Source organism: Nycticebus coucang, chromosome 10, assembly GCF_027406575.1.
Source record: "Nycticebus coucang isolate mNycCou1 chromosome 10, mNycCou1.pri, whole genome shotgun sequence".
Classification (NCBI taxonomy): domain Eukaryota; kingdom Metazoa; phylum Chordata; class Mammalia; order Primates; family Lorisidae; genus Nycticebus; species Nycticebus coucang.
In genome coordinates, this window is record NC_069789.1 from 12,352,005 (window position 1) to 12,379,464 (window position 27,460).

The 27,460-nt window shown below is 39.6% G+C and overlaps 1 protein-coding gene across 3 annotated transcripts in view; it reads left to right on the forward strand.

The window, feature by feature from the left end:
* The window catches only part of PLD5 (phospholipase D family member 5), a 400,042-nt gene that overhangs the window by 42,090 nt on the left and 330,492 nt on the right, over positions 1-27,460 (forward strand). The window contains exon 1 of one of the 3 annotated variants that reach the window (XM_053607902.1): positions 19,976-20,323. The exons of the other annotated variants lie outside the window; for them this stretch is intronic. Within the exon in view, the coding sequence (XP_053463877.1) occupies positions 20,321-20,323 (3 nt within the window). The 5' untranslated portion in view covers positions 19,976-20,320. Of the gene's footprint in view, positions 1-19,975; positions 20,324-27,460 lie in introns of those variants that run through there. 3 annotated transcript variants of the gene reach the window in all.

The following is a 27,460-nucleotide window of genomic DNA, read 5'->3' on the forward strand; positions in this document are numbered from 1 at the left end:
TTGTTGGTAGCTATTTCATTTCTTTTCTATGTGGAGCCCTTGTTTTATTGATGTCTTGATCTTCCCTTCCTCCCTCCTGTCATGTGTCTGCTGTGTATGTGTGTGCACACACATGCATGTTTATGTGTGTGTGCATGCCTAAACGTGCATGCATCTCTATCTGTTACTTGGGCTTAAGGGTAGGTCTCTGTTTTATTTGATACTGAAGGGAGACAGCTAGCCTTTCCCTGCTGAGTGGCTCAAGCTTTTCAATTCCACATTCATTTCTCAAGCACTGGGTTTGCCAGGCACTATGCTAGACATGAGAGACATGGGAATAACTAAGGCACAGCTCTGCCCTCTAAGCTCATAAATGATGGGGCAGTGCAATATTATATATATATGTGTGTGTGTTTATAATGCAATGCTAAGTACAGTAATAGACTGTGAGCAAACTACAGAGGTAGCACAGAGAAGGGAGCAATCAACACGGAGTAGGCAGAGAAGACTTTGCAGAGCACGTGATTTCACATTTGGGTGTTGAAAGACAATTAGCAATGTGCCTGATGGATGCAGGGGCAACTGTCTGATGTATTTTGAGAATGACATTATTTATGGATGTAAATCAAGGATGAAGAGCATCAGAGGTGATGATACTACAAAGAAAGGAAGTCTTCAGGTCAGAAGGTATGTCATACTTGACTAAAGGATTTTTTACAAAGGAATCACCTAACCAGGTTCTGTATTTGGAAGATAGCTTTTGTTACCAAGTGGAGATGGATGTAAGAAAATTGACAGGGAAACCAGTGAAGGCTCTATTGCAATATTTTAAGTAAGGGGTAATGAGAAGCTCAATTAAAACCCTGGCAGTGGAAATTGAGAAAAAGGAACATAATCGAAGAATATTTAAGAAGTCATTTTAGAGGGATTTGGCAACTGATTGAATCTGGGGCAGTTGGGGGAGTAATTCAGGTTTCTCTCTTGGGTCTGGAACCACCAACTGAGCATAGAAAATCAGAGAGTAATAGCTGTAGGGATAATGATGAATTCCATTACACATGTTGACTCTGAGGATCTGCAGGAGTCCACTTAGGATGGCCAGTGGCATTTGAAGGAGAGATGGAGGCTTATATCACTCATTGATTTCTCAGCTCAGCCTTACCTTTCTGGAGGTGCTAATTTTACAAAAGTGTCTCCTTGGAATTAATTTTGTAACACCTAAATAATAAAGCTATTATTTCATGGGTTAATAGTCCATTTGGTGTTGGGTTTATTTGTATTTGAAACTCAACAGATTTACTGATAATTACACTCTCGACGAAATTATCGTCTCAGGAAATGAAATGTTTCCCAGCAGTTGAGACTCATTTAAAAGGAAAAAAAAAAAAAAAAAAGAACAGTACTCATTCGTTTCTAAAGATGCCTTTTTCAAGTTCTTACTGTTGGGTGGGGGTGTTTCTCAGCACTTTGATACAATACTAGTTTGTATTATCCCAGTAAATCCTTTTAATGTGCACAAGCAACCTTCTGTTTTCTTCTCTTGATGTTCCAGGAAGCTTATAGACTTTCTTGCTGGTATCCTAATTACTAGAACTAATCTATGGCTTTGAGTAACAACCCTTCAGGTGTATATCTTCAAAATCATTTTATCTTTGGGGAGAAAAGCTTTCCTATGATTTTTTTCTTTGTATTTTTTCATAGGCCCCATGGCATGTTATGGAATATCCCTGTACTTGTATTTAATAATACTGTGATACAAACCCAATTGTTTTCTAAAAGCATTACATCAAAACGAACCTGTGGAACACTGATCTACTTTTATATTCTTTGTACTTACTGTGAATTGTCCCATTTGTCTTCATGCTGGCAATAAGTATTATTTCCATTTGGAAATTGAACCAACATAGAGCAATTGAGATTTACTCAAGGACAAATAGCAAATTTATTTTGACAAATTGCCCAAACTACAGTTTCTTTTGTCTTCCCAATTCTATTTATATCTACTTACTGCTACCAAATCTTGGTTATTTTTAACCCAGAAGAATGATACCCTACTTTTTAAAATCTAGACTCGGAAACCCCAACGACAAGAGGATACACTGTTAATTAAAATGTCCTTCTGGGGCTTTGATTAAATGCACGGCTGAATGCTAACATGCTATTTTAGGCATATTTTAGCTTACGCGTGAACATTCTTACTCACTTCTTTATATGCTCCCATCGTTTTTCTCTTCACTTTTTCTATTTTCTTCATTTCTCTTTTCTCACCAAATCTCATAGTATTTGACAATTAAGAAAATGAAACAAACCTCCTATTTTTCTTCAAATTTCCTTTAAAAATATTTTTTAAAACTCAAATGATTTTTATCTTGAACATTGTTATTGTTATTAAATTTTAAGCCTTTTTCATTTTATGAAGGCAAAAAGTGGAAACCTAATAAACACATGTATATGTAAAAACAAAACAAACCAAAACAAACAAACAAAAAAAAAAAACTCAAATGATTCTGCTGTCTTGTTTAAAAAGTAGTCAGACCTAAGAGTTTCATTTGGGTACATCTAAGCCATTCAGTTGATGCGCTCCATAATCTAGCATCCATACACGGAACACATGCATTTGATAAAATGGAGCATCAAACAAGAAAAATAAAATATGTAGAATTTAAAAAAAAATTATATCTATATATCAGTAATTTAATTAACTTTAATTTTGTCCAGAAATGTTACAAGTTTAGTAATTTGATCAAATAAAATTACTGAGAAATTCTATTCAAGACAAAGAGACTGCTGCTTTGAATAGACCAAACCATTCTGTAACTGAGAACATTAAGTGGAGGGTGTAATACATTGACTCCAGGTTTACACAGCTGAAAGCTGTGCTGTGTCTTAATTCCAACAGCCTCATCAACAAGAATATACTTTTACACAGTGAGATGTGACCAGGCCTTGCCCAGCATCTGGCTGCAGCAGACACTGCAGGAGAGTTCTAGGATTCCTCTTCAAACTCCTAAGGATAGAGCGGCGGACTCGCCTTCTGTTCTATTAGCCCACCTTAACATTGAACCAGATGCCTTGTCATGTAGACATATCCAAAGGCATCCAAGCAAACAAAGCGTGCTCCCTACGCATCAGCCATCTCAGAATATATGTGGAAACTGTGAGTTATTGAGCCCAGACATCTATCGTTTATCAAAATCCACAATCCCTTGAGCCCCAAACAGGTCAGTAGTGGGAAATGAGTGTAGTTTCCATTTTCCATTTTCTGCTCTTTGAGCACATCCATAAGAACACCTGCCCTTCCATGAACAAATCAGCAGTGCTTTCATTTCTTTTCCTGTGATTTTAAGTTCAATGTGCTTAGATATTTTATAACATCAAGGAAAATACACAAATTTGTGGGTTATTAAAATCCAACAGGTTGGTATTTCAGAGTTCTATAATTTCAAAAAGGATGATCTGTGAAGGAAGCTGAGTAAATGATTTCAAGGGCAGTTTCCGTCACTTCACTGAGACTTACTTAATGTAAATTGTTTTTAAATGCTCCATAAATTGGGATGGCTAATAGTAGGAACATGAAGAGAAATCATAATCTTAGTTTTTCTCCAGCCCATTAAGTAACAAACATGATTGGCTTCAAAGTCCAGAACACATTTTGTTCTTACTGAATACTCCCACCAAAATAGTCATAGTTGATACAAAACTATTTTAGGAATTCAGTCACTGTCATTGTTTACTGTGCAGAGATGTCTAATGCATGTGGTACCAGATAGAGAAGAATGAGTGAACCTGGGAGTTCCTGCAAGGTAGGTGGTCTATTTCATACCCATTTTTCTTAGAATCTTTCTTCCTAAGCTCCAAGATGAATTGGTTAAAGGCTTTCACATCCTTTCTGCTTACTTGTGGGCAACTGGAGGGATTAGATCCTGAGGATCTGCTTCAATTTGAGACAGATCTAATAAAATAAGAAGAGAAAAAGGGATCCTGGGGTGTTTTTTTTTTTTTTAATAATTTCTCATATTCTGCAACAAAAAGGGGCATGGACGGGGACAGAGATGGAAGGATTTGCAGATTTAGGATAGGAACCGAGAGGCCTAATGGGCAGGGACGGCTGGCTGGAGGAGGTGGCAGACACTCTCTTGCATGGCTCCCCTGGGAACGAGTCTAGGGAGGTGAAATGTGGAGAGCTCAGACCGTTCACCAGGACGCCATTGCATGAGTTTAGTCCTGCCAGTCATCATGGTGCTTGAATGCTCTCACTGCTTGAAGAGCCACTGTGACCAGGAAGGGCATCTGTACTGTTGTTGGTGCCAGAGGTCTGGCCACGTTGTCTTGGACAAGGACTGGTGGTAGAGGAGCCTGCCAACCTGAAAGAAGAGTGCCTGAGTCTGGGACCAGTGCTGCGAGATTTGAGCAAACAGCCTCGAGAACAGCTGAGTTTCCTAGACGCAGAATGAGAAGACAAAGGTGGAAAAGGAAGATGGATGTCTTACTCATTGGATAAATGGAAGTAGGTGTGAATTTTAATTTGAAGAAGTAAAAGAATGCCGTCCAGTTTTATCCATCCCTAAGCTAGTAAAGCCAGCATGTCAATCACAGTTGACAAGTCACAATTTTTCCTTTCCTGATCACCAGCAACAATGTTAATATTAGGATTATTAATAGTAACCCTAATAAATATTATTATTCAGTATTAGTAATTAAATAATATGTATTGTGTGGTCTAATAAATGCATATAGACATTTTCCTTAATTCTTATACCTTTGCATGATAGATTTTATGATTTTTCTTCTATGGAGGTTTGAAGCTCAGAATTTTTTTTTTTTTTTTTTGGCCGGGGCTGCATTTGAACCCACCACCTCCAGCATATGGGGCTGGAACCCTACTCTGTTGAGCCACAACTACTGCCCTTTTTTTTTTTTTTTTGTAGAGACAGAGTCTCACTTCATTGCCCTCGGTAGAGTGCCTTGGCGTCACATAGCTCACAGCAACCTCCAACTCCTGGGCTTAGACAATTCTCTTATCTCAAGTTAGCTGGGACCACAGGTGCCCGCCACAACGCCCAGCTATTTTTTTGTTGCAATTTGGCCAGGGCCCGGTTTGAACCCGCCACCCTCAGTATATGAGGCCGGCACCCTATCCACTGACCCACAAGTGCTGCTGGAGGAACTCAGAAAAATTAACAAGCTTACCTAAACCCAACCTGCTGCGTAACTGATAGTTCCAAAATTCAAAACCCAGACTATTCTGATTTTATAGACCCTCCTGGGTGTTCTTGGCAGCCGTCCACTTTGCATTTCCTGGTCCATGAAGTTGGATCAATAAGTATTTATCACAAAGGGAAATGATTTTATGCAGACGGATGATGAGCTATAGCTTCAGATGAACTTTGTTGTCCGTCTACTATGCTGGTGATTTTGCTTTGGGCAAGCAACTGAGATTTTATGAGTTCTCTTCTCGGCTCTTCGCCTCTGGACCTCCACAGGAGCCTGCTCTGTGCAGCTGCAATTCCAGTGCTGGTTGGAGATTTCAGCAGGGATGCGTGCATGTTCACTGGGAGCAAACTAGAGGTGGGATATGAAGAGCTTCTGTAGATCCATAAGAACAGATAACTCTATGGAATAAGGGGCCAAGATGTGAGAAGGCAAAATTCAGAGACCAGTGCGTACAAGTGGGCAGTAGATACCTTGAATGCTGCTGAAATTTATGAGTGAGTAGGCCCATACACATTCAAGAAACTGTGTGATTCTGTTTGTGTTTATCAGCTTATCAAAAAAGAAAAGTGACTGATAACATTTAGGATCAGTGAAAGGCAAGAAAACAGCACTGTTTTGGGGGGATGTAGGTGGATGTAGCTTCTCTGGCAGTCATAATTCTAAGTGCGTGCAGCAAGGAATCCCACTTCTAGAAGTGCACTTTTGAGAAATACTGATGGGTGTATATTTTTAGGATATTTATTATGGCATTGTTTGAAGTAATAAACAAACAAGCAATCCAGACTCGTTTCCAAGGAGACTGTTAAGCAGTTTACAGCACGATCAGTCTGGTTTACAGCATGATCAGTTAAGACCGTGGACTTTGAAACCAGACCGACTGAGTCTGACTCAAAGCGCCTCCTGATCTAGCTCTAGGACCTTAAATAAGTTGTTTTGCATCTCCATGTCTCAGTTTTCACATCAGTAAAGGGGATAATAAGTTGGACCTGTCTTATTGGGTTGCTGTGAGTGATAATTGAGTTAAACATGAAACACATTGGGCGGCGCCTGTGGCTCAAAGGAGTAGGGCGTTAGCCCCATATGCTGGAGGTGGCGGGTTCAAACCCAGCCCCAGTAGCCAAAAAAAAAACTACAAAAAAAAAAAAAAAACTCCATGAAACACATCTGGAGCCTGCTCATAGTGCTCATAGTAAGCTTTGTAGACGTGTTTGCTATCATTGTCTCATTCTGTGAAGTACCATTCAATCCTAATGATGAATATATATAATACTAAATGAACAGTATATATACTGATAGTGACCTGTAATATTTCCCCATAAAAAATGTCAAATGGAATCGTAGAATGTTTTGCAACCACACGTATGGTAAAATACTATTTAGTGAAATAAAAAATAAAACCCTATTTTTAAAGGTCTGCAAATACGTGCACAGAACTGTTCACAGTAATTGAAGGAGTAAGTCATTTAAGTAGCTTGGAGAGTGGGACAGAGTGTGGTAGAAAATAAAGGAAGGCTGTCATTGTTCTATTTTATATGTCCCTAAATTACTTTTATTTTGTTTACTACATGTTTATATCACTTTTGCAATGATAAATAAGGATCCCTTACTGATTTAGCCAGCATGTATTTGACACAGTTTGTATGGTGGATGTTGATCTAATCATGATGCTGGAAAAGTTAGCAGGTAGCTCCCAGCATAGCTTGAAAATAGCTACCTTCAAAATTTGGTTAGGTTAGAGCCCTCCACAAATGCCTAAAATCAACAAATCAGTAAGAAAACTCTACCGTTTGGGGATATGAATTTGTTTTGGCACTCGAAATACTTTGGCTAAGTTCTGAGACCTTGTTAGGAAAATAACAGTTTTTCATTTCCTGCTGAATTTTATAACTCTTGGCAATCCAACCTTTGTTTTGTTGTGAAATGTTTGAAAAGGCAATGAGTGTGCGCACTGAGTTTTATTTTCCAGAATAAATACAATTTTATTTCTGCCTAGAGGTTGTAGGGCTCTGCAACATCAAGATGTTGTTTGGAAGGGGTCCACAGTGGGGTGTGAGAAGAGGGGCTTTCTTGGGAGCTGTAAACTTCAACATGAGTAACTAAGTCACAGGAAGACTGAAATAGCTTTTAAACTCTCTGACAGAGGACATCTTGAGAAGGATGCTTCTCTGGGGACTCTGTGGTGCCCTTGTTCAGTAGTCGTGATGTCCAGACATGTACACCATCTGGTGGGCCTTGGCGGTAACTTCAATTACCATGTCAGGATGGCCAGTTCTGTTGCAACTTAGATTTTCCTTTTACCACACAGTGTTAAGAAGTCAAGTTAATGAAGAAGATCGCATTTCTGTACTAATAACTTTGCTAGCTCATTTCTCCAGTGATAAAAGATGAATGAGGTCGTTGCCAAATCACTATATTTGGTCAATAAAGGAGACTTCTACAGGAATTCTAAAATTAGTTTTGGGTTTTTTTGGTTTTTGGTGTTTTTTTGGAAGAGCAAAGGAATCAATCCTTTGCTACAAAAGTCACAATTTTTTTTCTTGTATTTATTTAAAACGTTGAGAAATTTAAGCAATAAAAAAAGTGCACAGAATTTCACAACCAGTACCTACAGAATATCAGAATTGATTAGCGTTACAATTTTATAGTAATAAATACACTATATTTATTACTATTAATCTATTGGTCTATATAGTTTAAATACACTATATCTATTACTATGAAACTATTGGTCATTTTTAAGTAAAAAGAAACAAATTTTTTCAGTTAAAAGTGAAGTCTCTCTTACTCAGAAGTATTTACTTATTTATTTTGTTTTTTAGATTTTATTTTTAATTAACAAACGAGAGTTGTGACAATATGATCTTTTGACATATGTTTACCTTGTGGAATGATTAAATCAAACTAATTAACATATCTATCTCCCCACATACTTGTCTTTTTTGGTGGTGAGGACATTTAAAACCTACTCTTCTCCCAATTCTGGAATATTGCAATATATACAAAAGATTAACGATAGTCACCATGCCGTGCGATAGATGTTTAAAATTTATTCCTCTTATCTCATTGAAATTTGTATTCTTTGAGTGATATCTTCCTATTTCCCTATCCCTTGCCCCCAACCGTCCAGCTTCTGGTGACCATCCCTGTGTTTTCTACTTCTCTGAATTCCCCTTTTTAAAATTCCACGTGATTGAAATCATGCAGTATTTCTGATTCTGTGCCTACTTTGTTTCACTTACCAGAATATCCTCCAGGTTCATCCACATTCTCACTAAAGACAATTCCTTTCTTTTCAAAGGCTGATTAGTATTCTGCTGTAAACATATGCCACATTTTCTTTTTCCATTAGATGAAGTTTCTTTTAAATCTGTCCCTAATTGCATGCCTCTTTCTAATTTCCCACTGGCAATTACTATTAATTTGGTGCATATCTTGATGATCCAGGTCCATTTTTTTATACTTTGAAGTAGTATTCCATTCAATTCAGTAAATATTACTGAATGCCTCCTATGAGCCAGGCACTGTTCTACCCACCCAGGACACATCAGGGAACCAAACAGCAAACAAGAGGAGACAAATAATTTTTTTTTTTTTTTTGCAATTATGTATCATATGAGAAGAAAAACGTGCTACAGGGAAAAATAAACTCAGAGTAGAATAAGGGAAATCAGAATTATGTTTGGAGTGCACAGTTTTCAATGTTAAATAGGGAGGTCAGGGTACACTTTTTTGACAGGATGCAATTTGAGCAAAGTCTTAAAGGAGATAAAGGAATTAAGCAAATGGTTTTCAAGAGAAAGGGTGTCTGAGGCGAGGTGAGGGTCTGTCTGGAATTCCTGAAAAGCAGCAGAGAGGACAGTGTGACTCCATTGGAAGGACCAAGTGGGAAAATAATAGTAGACGAAATTGAAGAGGGTAGGACGTAGCAACAGGACCCGGAAGCAGTTTCGTGTGGATTAGTACAGGGTCATTGTGGAAACCATCTCTTACCCTGAGATAAGAGGAAGCCATCGCAGGGTTTCAGGTAGACAAGTGATACTTTCTGACTGGATCTGTGTTGAGAATCTCTTTTAGATTATGAAGAGACAACAGAAAGATAAGGGAGGCCAATTAGAAGCCTATGTAATAATCAAAAAAGAGGATGACCAAAAAAAAAAGATGACAAGGATCCGAATCAGACTGATAAGGGTGAAAAGTGAGAAGTGGCCAGGATCAGATGAATTTCAAATGTAGAGGCAGAATGATTTTCTGACAGATTAAATTTGGAGTGTCAGACAAAGAAGGGAGTTTAGTAAGATTCCATTTATTTTTATTGATGTGAAATTCCCATTGCCTTAAATGAGCCATTTTAAAGAATACAATTAATTCAGTTGCAATGAGTATGTTCTTAAATGATGTGCAGCCATCCCCTCTATCTAGTTCCTAAGTATTTTCATCACCCCCAGAGGAAACTTCCTACCCTGTAAGCACTGCCATTCCCTCCTTTCCAAGCCTCTGTCAAACACAACCTACTTCCTGCCTTAATGGACTTACTCATTCTAAACCTTTCACGTAAAAGGAATCGTATAATATGTGGTCTTCTGTGGCTGGCTTTTTTCACTTAGCACAATATTTTTAAAGTTCCCCCATGTTGTATCACAAATTAGTACTTCATCCCTTTTTATGACTGAATACCATTGTATTGATACGTACCATATTGTACTCAGCCATGCATGCATTGATAAACCTTCAGGTTGTCTCCATCTTTGGTTATTGTAATAGTATTGCTATGGACATTCATGTTCCAGTATTCCTCTGACTGCCTATGTTTAGTTCTTTTGGGTATCTACCTAGGAGTTGAATTGGTGGATCCTTTAGTAATTCTGCATTTAATTTTTTGAGGAACTGCCAGACCGTTTTCTACAGTGGCAGTGTATGGAGTTTCAGTTTCTCACCATCATTGACTATTTTCCATTGTATTTTTAAATTTTTATGATAGCCACCCTAATGAGTGAGATTTCTAAGTTTTTGGTTTATAATAAGAGAGATGCTGTAACTAAGGTAAGGAAGCCTGTGTGAAAAACAAGATGGGATGGGGGCAGCTCCTGTGGTTCAAAGGAGTGAGGCGCTGGCCCCATATGCCGGAGGTGGCAGGTTCAAACCCAGCCCTGGTCAAAACTGAAAAAAAAAAAAAAAAACCCGAAGTGGGATGGGATGATTATGTTCAGTTTGGCCAGGTTGAGCTTCAGATGATGGCTAGACATGCAAGTAGTGTTGCTAAGTGGACATGGGAGAGATGAGTCTGAAGTTAGAAAAAGAGGATTGGACCAGGGACATAATGTGAGAGTCATTGGCAGGAACACATGAAGTAGACTAAGAGGGAACAGCCAAGGAGTAGACAGAACAACAGGAAAGTTTGATGCACTGAAACGCCAAGTGAAAAAAAATGTGTCAAGAAGAGATGACTGACTTTGTGAAAGGCTCCTAAAGATTAAGACTGATTAGAACTGAGAATTGGCTTTAGATTTGGCAGTGTGGAGGTCATGGGCAACCTTAATGACTAGTGAGAAATACAATGGTGAGGGGTGGAGACCCTCATTATCATTGACTGATAATGCTTTCCAAATTTTGTTACAGTGAGAAGTCAAGAAATGGCACAGTGTCTGGTGGGGAAGATGGGAAGAATGGAAGGCCTGTTTTGTTTCTTTTTAAAAATTGTATTGACACTAATGTTTTACGTATTTATGGGGTCCATGTATTTGTTTAATGCATGGAATGTGTAAGGATCAAGTTGGGAGTATTTGAGATATCTGTCATCTTGCATATTTATCATTTCTATATGTTGTGGAATATTTCAAGTCCTCTCATTAACTACTTTGGAACTGTTCTAACTGTAGTCACTCTACTCTGCTATGGAACATTGGAAGTTATTTTTTCTATCTAACTGTATACACATACCCTTCAACCAACCTCTCTTCAAATTCCCTCCTATCTATGCAACCTTTCCAGCCTCTGGGATTTATCATTCTACCCTCTATGTCCAAGAGATCAAGTTTTTAGCTCCCACATGTAAGAGCATGCAGTCTTTGTCTTTCTGTACCTGGCTTATTTCACTTAACATAATGACCTCTAGTTTTATCCATGTTGCTGCAAATGACATAATTTCATTAATTTTTTATGGCTGAATAATATTCTGTACTACATTTTCTTCGTCCATCTATCTGTGGATGGACATTTAAGTCAATTCTAAATCTTTGCTATTGTGAATAGTGCAACTATAAACACATAAGTGCAGGTATTGCTTTTGATATACTGATCTCTTTTCCTTGGGATAAATACTCAAGAGTGGGATTGCTGGATTGTATAATAGTTCTATTTTTTTAGCTTTCTAAAACGATGTCCATACTGTTTTCCATAGTGGTTGTACTAATTTATATTCCCCCCAGTAATGTGTAAGAGTTCCCTTTTCTCTGCATCTTCGCCAACATCTGTTGTTTTTTGTCTTTTTAGTAATGGCCTTTATAACTGGGGAAAGGTTTTGATTTATGTTTCCCTGATGATTAGCGATGAACATTTATTTCCATATAACTGTTGGCCATTTGTATGTCTTCTTTAGACAAATGTCTATGCATGCACTTTGCTCACTTTTTAAAAGGAAAATGTAGATTTTTTTGACTGCTGAGTTGTTTGAATTGCTTGCATATTCTGGATACTATTCCCTTTCAGATGAATAGTTTGCAAATATTTTCTCCTATTCAATGGGTTGTCTCTTTACTCTGTTGATTGTGAAAGCTTCTGTTTTATATGGTCCTATTTGTCTATTTTTATTTTTATTTGTGCTTTTGAGGTCTTAGCCATAAAATCTTTGCTCCTAGATCAATGTCCTCAAGTGTTTATCCTATGTTTCCTTCCAGTAGTTTTATTGTTTTTGTTATTAGATTTAAATCTTTGATTCATTTTGAGTTGAGTTGTATATATGATAAGAGATATATGTCTGGTCTCACTCTTCTGTATGTAGATACTGAGTTTTTCAGCACCATTTACTAGAGACACTCTCCTTTACCCAGTATAAATTCATGGTGCCTCTGTTGAAAATCAGTTATCTGTTGATATGGGGATTAATTTCTGGCTTCCCTATTCTCTTCCATTGGTCTTTGTGTCTCTTTTTATACCAATTCCATACTGTTTTTGTTACTATATCCTCTTCATTTATTTTGAAGTGAAGGTGGTGTTATGTCTGTAGGGGTTTTTTTGTTTGTTTTGGTTTGGTTTTTTTCTCAGGATTGCTTTGGCTATTTAGGACCATTTTTGGTTTCAGAGAGATTTTAGGATTTTTTTTTTCTATTTTTGTGAAGAATGACATTAGTATTTTGATAAAGATTTCATTGAATCTGTAGATTGCTTTGGGCATTATGGTCATTTATGTATTGGTTCTTTTGGTCTTCTTTGATGCACATCGGATGTTTTTTCCATTTGTTTGTGTTCTTTTCAATTTTTGTCTCTAATACTTTGTGGTTTCCCTCTTTGAGATCTTTCACCTCCTTGGTTAAATTTATTCCTATGTATTTTGCGGGGGGTTGTAGCTATTGTAAACATGATTGCCTTCTTAACTGCTTTCTAAAGTAGTACATATGTGCTATTGATTTTTATATGTTAATTTCTTACTCTACAACTTTACTAAGTCAGATCTAGGAGTTTTTGGGGGGAGTGTTCAGGCTTTTCTAGACATAAGATCATATCATCAGGAGAGAGACAATTTGACTTCCTTTTCTGCTGGTTTGGATGATTTTATTTCTCTTGGCTGCTTGCTTTGTCTGGGTCTTCCAGTACTGTATTGTGTATGAGTAGTGGAAGTGGGCAAACTTGTCTTGTTCCAGTTCTTAGACAAAAGGCTTTCAGCTTTTCCCTATACAGTATAATATTAGCTGTGGGGTTGTCATGTATATCATGTATATTATATGAAGGTATATTCCTTTTATGCCTGAGATGCAGCTAGTGGGACTAAAGAGTTAAATCATAAATTTTATTTAATTTGAATTAATTTAAACTTAAATTTAAATAGTTACATGTAGCCAGTGGAGAGCAAGGTTCTCCAGTGGATCTCTGCACATTCTCATCCCAGTAGAAACCCAACCAATGGTACTTAATGGAGCCAAACCATTGTACACCTTTGCTGGCAAGTGGAGTAAGGAAGGAAAGGAACAAACCTATTCCATCATTTGTGGGGCTCAGGATAGAATTTCATGTCTAAATATATGGAATTTATAAGTAATGACACCTTCTGCACTTGATCTTTGCCAAAAGGCTGAGAAGTAATACACACTCTGAAATAAAATATGTTCCACTTTTTTTTTTTTTATTGTTGGGGAATCATTGAGGGTACACTGCTTGCATTTGCTGAGTAAAGTCCCTCTAATAATAGTGATCAGTTCCCAAGAGGTGTGTCGTATACTGTGGCCCCACACCTCCCTCCCTCTTTCCCTCTCTCTGCTCTCCCATTTACCTCCCCCACCATGTACTAGCATCAATTGTCTTCATATCAGAATGAGTACATTGGATTCTTGGTTCTCCATTCTTACGATGCTTTAGAAGATTTAGAAGATTTGAAATACATTCTAAGAAGAATGTATTTCAAATCCATCCAAATGAATACAAAAAAAATGTAAAGTCACCATTCTTTTTAGTGGCTGAGTAGTATTCCATGGTATACGTATACCACAGCTTATTAATCCATTCCTGGTTTGGTGGGCATTTGGATTGTTTCCACAATTTGGCAATTGTAAATTGAGCTGTAATAAACAGCCTAGTGCAAATGATAAAATTATTTTTTTCCTTCTCGGTAGATGCCCAGTAATGGGATTGCAGGACCAAATGGGAGGCCTGGCTTGAGTTCTTTGAGGATTCTCCATACTTCCTTCGAAAAGGGTTATATTAGTTTGCAGTCCCACCAGCAGTGTAAAAGTGTTCCCTTCTCTCCACATCCACGCCAGCATCTCCAGCTTTGAGTCTATGTTCCACTTTCTTAACTTCTGTCTACAAAGTATTCCTTCATAAGGCCTGGAAGGCCAAGTTCAGATTTAGAATGCTTCATCTCCTAGCCCTCTTCCAGGTGCCCAGTGGCATTAGGCAGGACTGGCTGATCTGTCCCCGACCCAAGCTCTGCCCTGTACGACAAATAGATAGAGTAGAACTTTACCTTGAGCTTAAGGATGGTCTTTGGGACAGTTCTGCTGATTCCATGGCATGTTCTGTCCTTTCTCCTTCATGGCCGTGGCTGCATTTGACGTTGAGACACCTTACACAGCTTTGTAGAATTGCCATAGCAAGCAAACTGATTAGGGCATAAAGCTCCCCTTGGGCACAAGCACTATGATCTGATTGATGCCTTCTGGGACCCCATGTAAGCACCTCCTTCCTTGCCTACAAATTGAAGGATAATCAGTTTCCTAAATGGGCTTGTGCTGAATTCTTTAGAGGCAAATTAGAACTGAACTTGGCTACTGCTTTTGAAGTGTTTCAGAGCTGAAACAAGGAAGGGGTATAGATGTGACTTTGGCCAAAGGTTAATAAGCACAGTTCATTTCAGTAAGCTGCTAGTTCACCATTACTGAATTGTCTTTAGTAATATGCCTCAGAAGACTCTTCTTACCTGGGGCAATCATTTATGGCAGAAGAATTGGAGAGTGGAAGATAAATGACAGATTGTTTTGAAGTCACCTTTAAATCAGTTCAATGAGTTCCATGTGAATCAGTCATTAGTTAAAAAAAAAAGTAAGTGTCTCAATGCCCAGGGTGTGCATCTGGATTATGTCATCTAAATAAAACCTTTGAAATGATTTCTATATTCTAGTATTAAAATAGGTAAAAGGGTAAAAAAATAAAATAATCACACACTATGCACACAGATGTGAAAAATTTCAGTAGTTTCAGTTGACAGACAACTTCAGAAGCTTATTTTGAACAATTTGATTTATCACACTCTTTTCTAGTTGGAGCCATTTATGCCACTGTTGTAGCTGGTAATAAAAGTCATTTTTGTTAACATTCAGAGAGAGCTGGAGAACTATAACCCTTATTGTGCTGCGGCTCCCTCCTGTGGTGTAAAAGAAGAACAGGAATACATATAATTCCTGCCAGTCAAAGCAAAGAAATAGAAGATAGTCCCAGAGATAGAACGGGAAAGGGTAAACTGGGATCGTCTGCAAATATCCAGTCTTCCAGTCAGTTCTGCCTGTGGTTTGAGATTGTCTAGGAAACAGTCTGCATGCTTTGTGCTAGATATTTTAGGCCCTGCTGCACTCTCTTAATATAGGATTACTGCTTCCCTTCCTAAGGGCACATTTTACTGCTCTTTCCTTAATTTCCTCCTTCTTGTAGCCACTTCTCAGGATTAGAAAGTGTCTTGTATGATTCCATAACTCATAAATAATACTGTAATTGAAATTAATGTCAATATTTTACTGCTGAAATATGTTTTCCCCCCGTCTCTTTTCATGTATGCAAATGCTTGGCAATCTTGGAGCGGCTTTAGAAAGTGATAGTTTCTTTTTCTCCCTTCTTTGACCTAATTTTTTCCTCTGCCAACCTCAATTTACATCTATAGAGACAGTCATCTTTGAAACATTATTAGAAGCTCAAAGGCGTGCCGACGTGCTTTACGATTCTTAGACTGAGTTGGTTTGCTTGAGACTGAATTTAAAGTACCATCTTGCCTGTCAGGCTTTTTAAGGGACTCTGTAATCACTGGTCCCTGCGAGTTTTTGAGTTTTCTTAGCCCTGCTGCCTGAACTAGCTGCAGCTGTGGGGCTAGGAGGGTGGGTGAGGCTAAACATAGCTATTGGCAGAGAAAAACATACAGGCAAAACAGGAAGTTGGGATTTGGGGCTAAAACTGGAGACGGGATAAACAGGGAAAGACAAGGAGTTCTCAACACTTTTCTTTTTTGGAGGGGATGTGGATGGGTGTCATTCTGCCACTTTTCTTCATTTCCTCTAGAATTTTGTCCACTGGGAGCCATGGATTGTGGTAGCAGGGCGTGGGTCTCACTGTGGCCATAAGGAGTTTCCAATATCTCTTGACAACCTTTTGGGGATTCCAAATGCATTTTTTCATTAATGCAGGACCAACACTTGAGAATATTGAATAAATGAATAAAGAGTAGTGTGTGGAGGGAGGTAATGATAATAATGTCTTGTTAGGCTTCTCAAATACATTTATACCTCCTAAAGGTGCAATAAAGACTTCACTTAAAAAGATAAAATGGATTTGCTTCTATCAAAATATGTACTACTGTATTTATATATATTTTTTATTAGTCCATTCAGGTCGCTACATGTACAACAAAAGCACCACAAACTGTGTAGCTTATGAACAACAGAAACTTACTCTCAGTTCTGTAGGCTGAGAGGTCCAAGAACAAGGCACTGGCAGATTGAATATCTAGCAAGGGCTCACTTTCTGTCTTGCAGATGGTGCCTTCTCTCTGTGTCCTCACTTGACAGAAGGGGACAAACAAGCTTCCTTGGGCCTTTTTATAAGGGCACTAATCCCATGCAGGAGGGCACCACCCTCATGACCTAGTCAACAGCTAAAGATGCTGCTTCCTAACACTAGGTTAGATTTTACCATATGAATTTCGAGGAGGACACAAAGATTCAGACCACAGGATGCTTGTAAAAGGATTTCTTTTTCCTTGTATCTTTCCAAGTTCAAAGTGGTGAGAACAGCCCTCCACTAGATCCTTTACTCCTTTGGCCTTAGACTTTTCTTTAGTGTACCTAAATATTCTAGCTGTGGTGAGTGTGTGAGAGGATGAGGCGTGGCTGGGGTACAGAGGAAAGGATTGGCCTTTTGGGTGTTTACTTTTTTCTTTCTTTTGCTTTGAGGTGGGGTCCTGCTTTTTTGCCACAGTGTGGGGCAGTGGTGTCCTCACAGCTCCTTGCAACTTCAAAACTCCTGGGCTCAAGCAACTCTTCTGCCTCAGCCTCCTGAGTGGCTGGGACTACAGGTACATGCCTCAGTGGCTATTTTTTCTGGGTTTTGTAGAGGCAGTGTCTTGCTCTTGCTCATGCTCAGGACAGTCTCCAATTCCTGGCCTCAAGTGATCCTTCTGCTTCAGCCTTCCAGAGTGCTGTGATTATAAGCATGAGCTACTTGAGCTTGAGGTGGATGTTTACTTTTTTAAAATGAAAATACACAAACTATTGTTTTATAGAAAACTCCAAATGTGTTCTACTTTTCACTCTCCAGAAATTTCGGAGTAACTTTCTTGCTGTTGGTGTGTGGGGGTTGGTGTCAGCGAGGTGGCTATGAGTCAGTTTGTTCTGACAAAATCAAGCTACGTCTTACAATTGCCTTTAACATTAAGTGTCCAAGCAAGTTTTTACAACCTGTTTCAGTCAACAGGCAGACGCTTATTCGGAAATTCTTTCTAGTCCCTTGCTGTTTCTACTGGGTTAACTTATTTGAGAATGAAAGTCCATTTTTTCTAGGGGAGAAAATGCCACAACACTGTCTGAGCATTTCTCATTGCAGAAGAGGCCCTGGTTGTAAATTTCCTTAGGTTTGTGCAGGCTTCTGACTTAGATATATGACGGTGCACTGATGATTAATGTACCCCTAGCCTTTGGCTTGCCATTCTACCATCATGAGAGAATCAGGAGAGATGGAACAGACATTGAAAATTGAACAGGAGCCCCTGTAAGGAATGAATGATGGAAACCACTCTTGGAAGAGGCCTGGGACGTGAATGATGCAGTGGGGCAGTGGGGGCACTGGGGAGAGTTCTTTATGACCAAAGTGTAAAGTCTGAAATAGTAGGAGCATGATGGGGAGGGAACTGTAAGGGGCTCCTTCATGGAGAAGCTTAAACAGGGTGAGTAGTCCTCGTTTTATCTTGTAGTTAGTAGGATGCCATTCAAGAATCTTATACAGAAATAATGTTTACAGTCTGGCTAGATGGTGCAGGTACAATACACCCAACCACGAAAAAATAAAATATGGCTCAGAGCCTGTAGCTCAGCAGCTAGGGCTCTTGTCACATACACCAGAGCTGGCGGGTTCCAACCCGTTCCAGGGACTGCTAAACAACAATGACAACTACAACAAAAAAATAGCCTGGTGTTGTGGGGGGTGCCTGTAGTCCCAGCTACTTGGGAGGCTGAAGCAAGAGAATCGCTTAAGCCCAAGAGTTTGAGGTTGCTGTGAGCTGTGACGCCACGGCACTCTACCCAGGGCAACATAGTGAGACTCTGTCTCAAAAAACAAAAAAAGAAAAAAGAAAATAAAACCGGTAGCATCCAAGAAATGTCAGAAGATAATGTACAATAATTCAGTGCTAAACAGTTGAGGGTCACTCATTGGGAGGAGAATTTGCCGTGGGTAGAGGCTGTCACGGGCACCTTCCTGAAGTGTAAAGGAATAACCTTAGACATTGAAGAACAGGTAGAAGAAAACAGATACACTTTCTTGATGCTGTGGGAGGGGCAAAGGCATACAATGCCTTCTTTCTGGTCATAATGCAATAGCCATTGCCACCTTACTCCGTAGTAGGAAGGGTAGGACTGGATATGAGCTAAGGAACAGCTGAACCTGTGGCAGCATGGCAGAGCATCCTAGAGAAAGAAGAGAGGGGTAGAGATTACAAGCTGAGACCCCACATTCTGCAATATTGATTCATCTCAGCTATGGACAAGTATCTGACACTCCAGAGCTCCAGAGAAGTCATTTGGGGGGTTGTATGAATTCAGTAAGTATCTAAAACCTGCTATATGCAAGCATGAAGCTACATCCAGACATCACACCTGGGCGCCTCACTTGCCTGCCATATCAGCTTCTGCATTATAAAACACCATCCCCTACAAGGAGTGACCATGGGAGTAACTTTTACAGACTCTGTTGATTAACAGCTATTTCTTGATGCTCCCATGCCTGAGAAGGGCCATGGACTCTTCCAAGCACTCAGAACCCTTGGCCATCAGCATGGATTGTATTCCTGGGGATGAATTTGCTCTGGAACAGGTATTTAGCTTTTCTGGAAGTTAATCCTGCCCTTTTAAGGCCTAACCGTATAAGGAGACATGAACTTTCCCTTTTTGATATGGGGAAAAGCACTCCTGAAAAGAATTCATCCCCTTTGTAGGACTCTGCAAACATTTGCAACAGTTTTCAGAAATTAATGAATTAATGCTTTCATGGAGTAGATGCTATCCTGAGGATACAGGAGTGAACAAAACATAGTAACCGCCCTCCTGAAATTTACAAGGTAACTGGCAATCAACAGGTATCTTCCCTTATATGTACTATTATTCTAAAAAGTCCTGGCCTGAGCTTTGTATGAGGTTCAGCCACTACTGTGTGCTAGTTGTGTGATGAATCCTTTGGAGATGCAATTTTTACAGGATGAAATGTGGCCAAAGCCTGGGAAAAGCAAACAAACAGCCCAGTAAATAGTTTAATGTGATTGAGCAGCACAGGCTCGGATCTCTGCATTGGCAGAGCTTGGAGTTTATTCTTCTTCACGGCCACGAGTGAACTTCCTTTCCACCTGTTCAGATGTGACCTTGTTACACCGCACGATGTAGTCTGGACTTTGCCAACACCCACCGATGGCCGAGTTGCTGTAACCAGGGAGTGCTTGGCAGCGTTGTCCTCTTCTTTCATCCCCGTCTGGGCAGGATTCTCCTTTTCGCTGATTGGAATAGCAGCTGTTTCTGCTCAGGCTGGAGGTGTGTGGACGCTGGCACGAGCGCCTGCCGTCCTGGGGCTGGCTTGAGATCTGGCTATGATTTCATTCCACCAGCAACACAACTCATCTCAGTTGAAAAGGAAACGAGAAAGAAACAGAACTGAATGTAGCAGTCCTCACTATCGGCTCAAATGCCAAGCGAGGGGCCTCTGTTTTTAAGAGCCCTTTCGAGGGGAAATTCTGAAATTGCGAGCTGCAGCCCTTTCTCTTCGTGCTTGGTTTGGCTGATTTCCAAAGCCTCGAGGCCAGCAGTCGAGGGACAGAAACATAATCGGTGGTGATACGTTTGTGCCACATGAAACATTCTCTGCTTCCAAAGGCTCCAGTGACTGAGGGGAGCAGCACATCAGCAACAGCCCCTGGCTGCTGGACTCCGCAGGGAGGGGGAAAAGAACTGGCGCAATGGTAAGAAACTCCGGAGTTTTCTACAGACCTAGTTTATTACCTGGGAAAGAATGTTTAGCATCTGCTGGTGAAAATGGCTGTTAGTAGCTTGAGACTGAACAGTCACTCGAGTTCTGGGGCACGGTCCATTTTTAACTAGAAGGACAAACCTTGCCACCAGAGCACTGATTTTTATAAAATGATTCCTTTCCTGTCAGGGGTAACGGGGCCTTGTCCTTAATAAGGACCATTTGCTGGGCTCTGCCAGCCAGTAACAGCCCCACGGTGACCTCCATTGTAAACTCTGATTAATGTAGTCTCTGAAATGTGTGCTTTCCTCTGAAAGTCATTTTATTTCCGTGAGACTTCTTCGAAGAAATAATTCCCTGTTTTCTCAACATTTTCATGTGAGGGTACAAAATCCATTCGTACTGAAGTAGCTTTCTTTTCTGACTAATGAATTGTCACAGTTCTGTGAGTTTCACTGTTTATTGGAGGCATTCAGCATTATTAGAGCAAACTTCTAAGAGATTTTTTTTTTCCTCTCTTAAAACTATCTTATGCAGACAGAGATAGCCCATGTTTTAAAGAAAGTATTATGTGACTTTGGAGGAAGTTTGTTCGATTCACTCCAGTAAAGCAAATGCTGGCAGTGAGGTGAGCCTTACTGTAAACAGGGGGTCTCTGGTTGAGGCTGTAGGATTCACCATGGAAATGCAATGTGTTTATCTCCGGGAAGGCTCTCTGGGTGCCTTTTCTAAACACCTCCTCTCATCACCCATGAGACAGGGAGGGAGAACTGGTGTAACCGTAAGGCTGCTAAACATTTCCTTGAAAGAATTCAGGAATGAAGGACATTTGGTAGTAATAAGATTATATAACACGGAGAAGAAAGTGAAATCTATGACTGTGTGAAGACAACGCCTAAATGTACTCATTTGATGGCACAGATTTTCTGCTTATAATCCAGATGAAGGACCACACTGGTGATGAAGAGAGGGTGGGCATTTGGGGGAGTGAGTCTACCTTTGCAAGAACTCAGAAAGGGGCAATTGGAAACCAGATTTATGAGAATATTTGATTCCATTCCCCATCTTCACTCTGTATCCCTAGATCGCTCATAAGCAAACGGACCACGGAAATAAAGCTTCAAAAACAAGGGTCAGATTTTTTCCTTCTGCTACCATTTCTCATCTCGTCCATTTTAGCAGCTCTTCTAAACCTGTTGAGAAGTCACAATTTTCAAGGCTGACCTGTTTCCTCTTAACCAGCAGGATGGGTAAAAACAGACAGTGTGTCTAGTGGGAGAATGAAATGGAATTCTTCGTAGGATGGGTAAAAACAGACAGTGTGTCTAGTGGGAGAATGAAATGGAATTCTTCGTGCTTTGTAATGTTTTGCCTGAATTCTGGAGGTATAATCATTCTTTTTTTCTCTTCATTAGCCTGAGAACATTCCTTTAAGGATTAAAAAGGACCAGGCTGAAATGCAGACAGAGTCTCCTGACTGCACACTTGGGGCATGGGTATAAAACAAACCTAGTGACGATCTCACACAGTATTCAGGGAGAAAATAAGAGCAGGTCAGGGGCTGAGATCATTTAAATGAAACTATGGTACAACCTTGTCAAGTATATAGATTTCCAAAGAGAGTTAACTTTTCTTTGGAGTTGGGGCAGCATGGGGTGGGAACTAAAAGTGATTGTAAGCTGTTTGCATCCAGCACATCCTCCGATTATTTTGATTAATTGCTATTTAGAGGGTTGGGAAAAAATTACCCAATTATACATTAAAATAAAAGATTTGTTCTAAATGAGCTCTTCTTAATGGCAGGCACTAAAATGGTAATAGTTTTATAGGGAAGAGATCCTAACCAGCTAGCTTTTGCAAAGGGAGCCATATTTAACCTTCCATTTTAGTGGGAATCGTGTAAGAGAGCATTGATTGGGAGGGGAGTGAATCTATGGATTAGATTTTCATTAAGTCCCTTCCATGATGAAAAGGAAACCAATCATGGCTCTCATCATGCAAATGTGATCAGTTGTCTTCGTTATCCAAGAGAAAAGATACTCAACTGTGCTCAAAATGCTCTCCTTGACCTCATTAGATCAGGAGCCTGTCAGGGTTTGCTGGGAGTTAGATCAAATAACCCACTTGGGCTCTGGCCTCTGATGACTTTTTAAATTTTATTTACAAATTCAAAGGAAATGCATATAATTAAATCTGTACTATGCAACTGCAAATAATTTTAAGTTATTTGAAAGCAATGGAAATGCACAGAAGTTCTCAAGGAAGATTTTATAAATATTGAGAACATAACTTGCTGCACGCTGAGTGTCTTAAACCCTTTGGCAACCTTGCCCTTCACTCTTAAATAGAGATTTTAAGTTAATATTGCTGTTGTGTTGAGGTGAGGCGCACAGCTAGGAAGGGGTGGTGGCAGGGTAGGAACAAATGCACATTGGTTTGGGGGCCCTCAGTCCTTACTATCTCATCTTATCACACAGCCTGTCAAGATAGATAATGGCTGGGCGTGGTGGCTCACACCTGTAATTCTAGCATTCTTGGAAGCAGAGGTGGAAGGATTCTTTGAGCTCAGGAGTTCCAGACAAGACTAAGCAAAAGTGAGATTCCACATCTACCAAAAATAGAAAAACTAGCTGGGAGTTGTGGCAGGTGCCTGTAGTCCCAGCTACTAAGGAGGCTGAGGCAAGGGCATCACTTCAGCCCAAGAGTTTGAGTTTGCTGTGAGCTATGATGCCATGGCACTCTATCTAGGGCATAGAGTGAGACTCCATCAAAGAAAAAAACAAGAGAGAGAGAAGAAATAGGCCAGGCCTCGATGAGCACCCAGGAGTAAATGACACAGACCTTCAATAAGCCAGCCTTAAAACTTCAGCTACTCTTTGACATTTCTCTGACTGGGGGACAGTCTAGTGTTAGGGAAAGAGGACTTGCATTTGGTCAGATGGCCAGTTAAATTTCTATGTTACCTCTGACTTGTTGAGTGACTTCGGGCAGAATTTTTTTTTTTTTTGAGTTTTTAATTCTTAGCTTTCTTATCTGAAAAATGAGAATCGTGATTTTAACTTCCATCAGGTCATTATGAGAATTACATTAATATATCTGTGTAAAGTAGCATGTTTAAATAGGCTGCAGACCATCTCAGGGAGATAAATTAGAAGTAAGCTTTTGAAATTAGCTAGGTACAAGATGATACAGATTTAAATTAGGATGGTGGGGAGAAAATGGAAAAGAAATCAAAACAGGAGTTGATGTGAAGAAAAATTCACCTGCACTGGCCTCTGGTGGGAGGTGAAATATGAAGGGAAAAAGCAAAGACCTTGACCTATGAAGCAAGCAGCTCAAGAAAAAGGGCATAAAAAATGCTCTCGAGATATCACCTAACGTAGCAATAATGAAAAATAAAAAGTTTATTTAGTTTGTACACAAGAGGGTCACACCAGGAAAGGAAAAGTCTTGGCTGTTTCTGAGGGTAGTGTGGGAAATGGTTTTACCAATTGCTTTTTCTAAAGGGAAGGATTATGTCCAAGCATGTATAGGATGGTTTTTTTCTAGCACCTGCATGGCTGCTTGACATACTTTTTCATGTATCATATGTACCATTAGCATTTCATATCTCCACCCTTAGGTGTGATTTTTACCATTTTTTACAACTTATTTATTTATATATTTGTGCATGACAGCGTCTCTCTGTTTCCTTAGGTAGAGGGCAGTGCTTACTGCAACCTCAAACTCCTGGGCTCAAGCCAATCCTCTTGCCTCAGCCTCCCACAGAGCTGTAGCTGGGACTATAGACCCGTGCCACCACAGCCAGCTAATTTTTAGTATTTTTGGTAGAGATGAGGTCTTGCTCTTGCTCAGGCTGGTCTCAAACTCCTGACCTTAAGCGATTTTCCTGCTTCTGCCTCACAGAGAGCTAGGATATTACAGGGGTGAGCCACCATGCCTGGCTTCATTTTTTTACTATTAAAATGAAGAAAAGATTACTACAAATTGGAGCTTAAGCCTGATCGTGCCTGCAAGGGCTCAGGAAAGTCCTTAACTCTCTAATGCAGGAACTTATAGTTTACAGGATTTTGGTCACTTGCTTTTAATTGGCTAAAAATTCAGTAATCTCAGCTTGAATAAGGGGCTTTGGGGAAGCCTCAGCTGGAGCAAAGGGCCCTTGCATCCCTTCTCTGGACCAAAACAGGAAACCAACCAATCTGCCTGTCTTGGCTGAAATTCCTACCCTGCATGGTGCGGTGCCAGTCTTACTCTGTTCATGCTTCTCTGACCAAATACCTCAGATTCGGTAACTTATATAAACAACAGAAACTCCTTACAGTTCTAGGGGCTGAGAAGCTCAAGATCAAGGCTTCAGCAGATTTGGTATCCGGTGAGGACTGGTTCTCTGCTTTCAAATGGTGCCTCCTCGCTGTGTCCTTGTGTGGTGGAAGGAACTAGCTCACTCCCTGGGGTCTCCTTTATGAGGGTGACAATGCCATTAATGAAGAAAGAGCCCTCCAGGCTTGGTCACCTCCCAAACGTCCAGTCTTCTAGTTCTGTCACGTGGGGTATTAGGGTTCAAAGTATCATTTTGGGAAAACTCAGACCATAGCAGTGCCTTACACATAGAAGGTTTTGTGTGTTGTTGAATTAATAAGTAATAGTAAGTTAAGGAAGAGAAAGTCTGTAAGTCTACGTATTATATCATAATATATGATATGTGGAAGCATATACCAAAGGTGCCAAAAAGTGCATGCACATTTTAAGAGATGTTATCTATGTATTACTTTTCAAAGTGAGAATACTGTTTTGTTAAGTGTAATGAAGATACCTTTATGTTAAGTGTACCTAGACATGCTATGTACATCCACTTTATCTGCAGTTCATACACTTTTGGGGAATGAATGATTTTACTTCCAACAAAATCTCTTAAAATGTGTGTACATTTTTTTGGCACCTCTGTATATGTCATGTGTGCTATACATAACATGTATAGCACATACGTTATATGTATATAAGCTATACATAACATATACAGTAGAAGCTGCAGAGTTGAAAATCTTCCTACTTTGACCACCTCCTTAAGTTGTCCTGATTTTCATAGACTGGACATGCATCACATGTACCAATTGGTACAGTAGGCCTAATTCCTTATGCTGACCACCTCTGTATGTTCAGTGGTTTATTACAGTCCCTTGGATGGTCAACTTATGGAGATTCTACTGTATATAATAAACATTGGAATTTGGTACAGGTTATAGACTCATTTTACATAGATGTGTGATATATGTATATGGAATAATATGTATTATTATACATCACACACACATATATTTATACAACTATGTAAGAGATGAGTCCTGTAGCTTGTTACCCAAAGTCTAATGAGGTGTTTAAAAGGGAGGTCAATGTAGTATGTCTTGAGAGGAATATACTTGCCCAAAATATAAAGTGACCTTTTATTATGTTCTTGAAGTGAAGAAGGTAAATCAGAGGATGAGAGGAGATTCTATGAACCTATATTTATATGCAAGTGTTGTTTAGAGAACAAATTAGATATAGCTATAAATTCCTAAAAACTGCAGTGCTGTTTTCTTGATGAATGTAGTAACCTCTTGCCACCTTGACAAGATGAATAGAAAGATGTGCTTGAGAATGAGTGCATGCAGAAGACTTCTCTTCTCATGCTCCTTGTAAAACTGAAGCACATAGAATAAAGGTATGAGTGAGTTTATTCATAGGATGAATCCAAGATAGTGTTTGGGAAAGGGGTATTGTGGTGACAAGTTCTAAGGACCTGAATATGTTGGCTAGCTTTGACTTTCTCCTTGAAGATGGCATCAAGAGCATGAAAAATTATAAATTGCATACTTCAATAATATAATGAAGATGAATAGTCCCTCATTCATTTTTCTGTGGTCCTTCATGAAGGAATGTCTCCTGATGGGCTAAAAGGAAGCACAAAGCTAAAAGAAACAGATATGAATTCAGTTCAAATTTTCATCCTGTTGCAATGCCTCATGGATATTGATGATTCCTGATGGATGCTGCCCAGATCCCGTTAGATAAGATGACACAAGAGCAGCTATATATGGGATGCTGGAGAAAATACCACTGAAGTGGATGCTGATGAAGCCTGATGTTGATTGTAAAATCAATGTAAAAGATGGAAGACCTAGAATAAAACTAATTAGCTGGATGGCCTAGAAATTAAATAGATTCAGGATGAAGGAACTCTCTGGAGAGATGCTCAGAGAATTGCAAGGGAAAGGGCACAGTTCATTTGCCAGTCTTAACTGCAGCTTTAAATGCCTCCTGTAAATGTGGACACTGGAATTACATCAACACTTCCTTGGTACTGTAGGCTGAGCTTAAGATATAGTCCAAGTTCATTCTTTCTTCCCTTGTGTTTTCTGGTTCTGACACTTCTCATTCGTCAGCACTGGCAGGCTCTCATTAGTGTTGGTTTTTGTATCTCATCTCTGACTCCTTGTTTTTGTCCTTGGATTTATCAATCCAGTAGTCAATCTTCCCAATTCACATCACAGACCTTAAGGACTCAGCCCTGGGCGTCTGCTTCTTGGCTCTCTGAAGTGCCCAGACTCCAACACCCTCAGTCAACTCCCTTGACATGGCCCCACCTTGGAAGGGAAAGGATATCTATTTAGAGAAGTTTGGTGTTTGGATCATAGCTTATGTTGCAAAAGTAGTTGCATTAATTTCCTCATTTATTTCATTACTGTGCTGATTGTGGTTTCAATAATGAAATCAAAAGATAATAAAACGTACAAAAGTATTTAAAGAGATGAAAAAACTTTGATAGGATAAAGGAAATCACATTCATATATACTTAAGTCTTACCTTTTTTTTTTTTTGAGAAAGGGTCTCATGTTATCACATAGGCTAGAATAAGGTGGCATAGTGAGACCCCTTCCTGCCCCAGCCCCACAAGCAGCTGGGACTACAGGCACCCATCACTGCCCTTTGCAAGTTTTTCTATTTTTAGTAGATATGGGGTCTAACTCTTGCCCAGACTGTTCTTGAACTCCTGGTCTTAAGGGATCCTCCCACCTTGGCCTCCCAAAGTGCTAGGAAAGCCACTGTGCCTGGTCTTCAATCTCACTTTGAAGTAACTTCTTCATTGTCC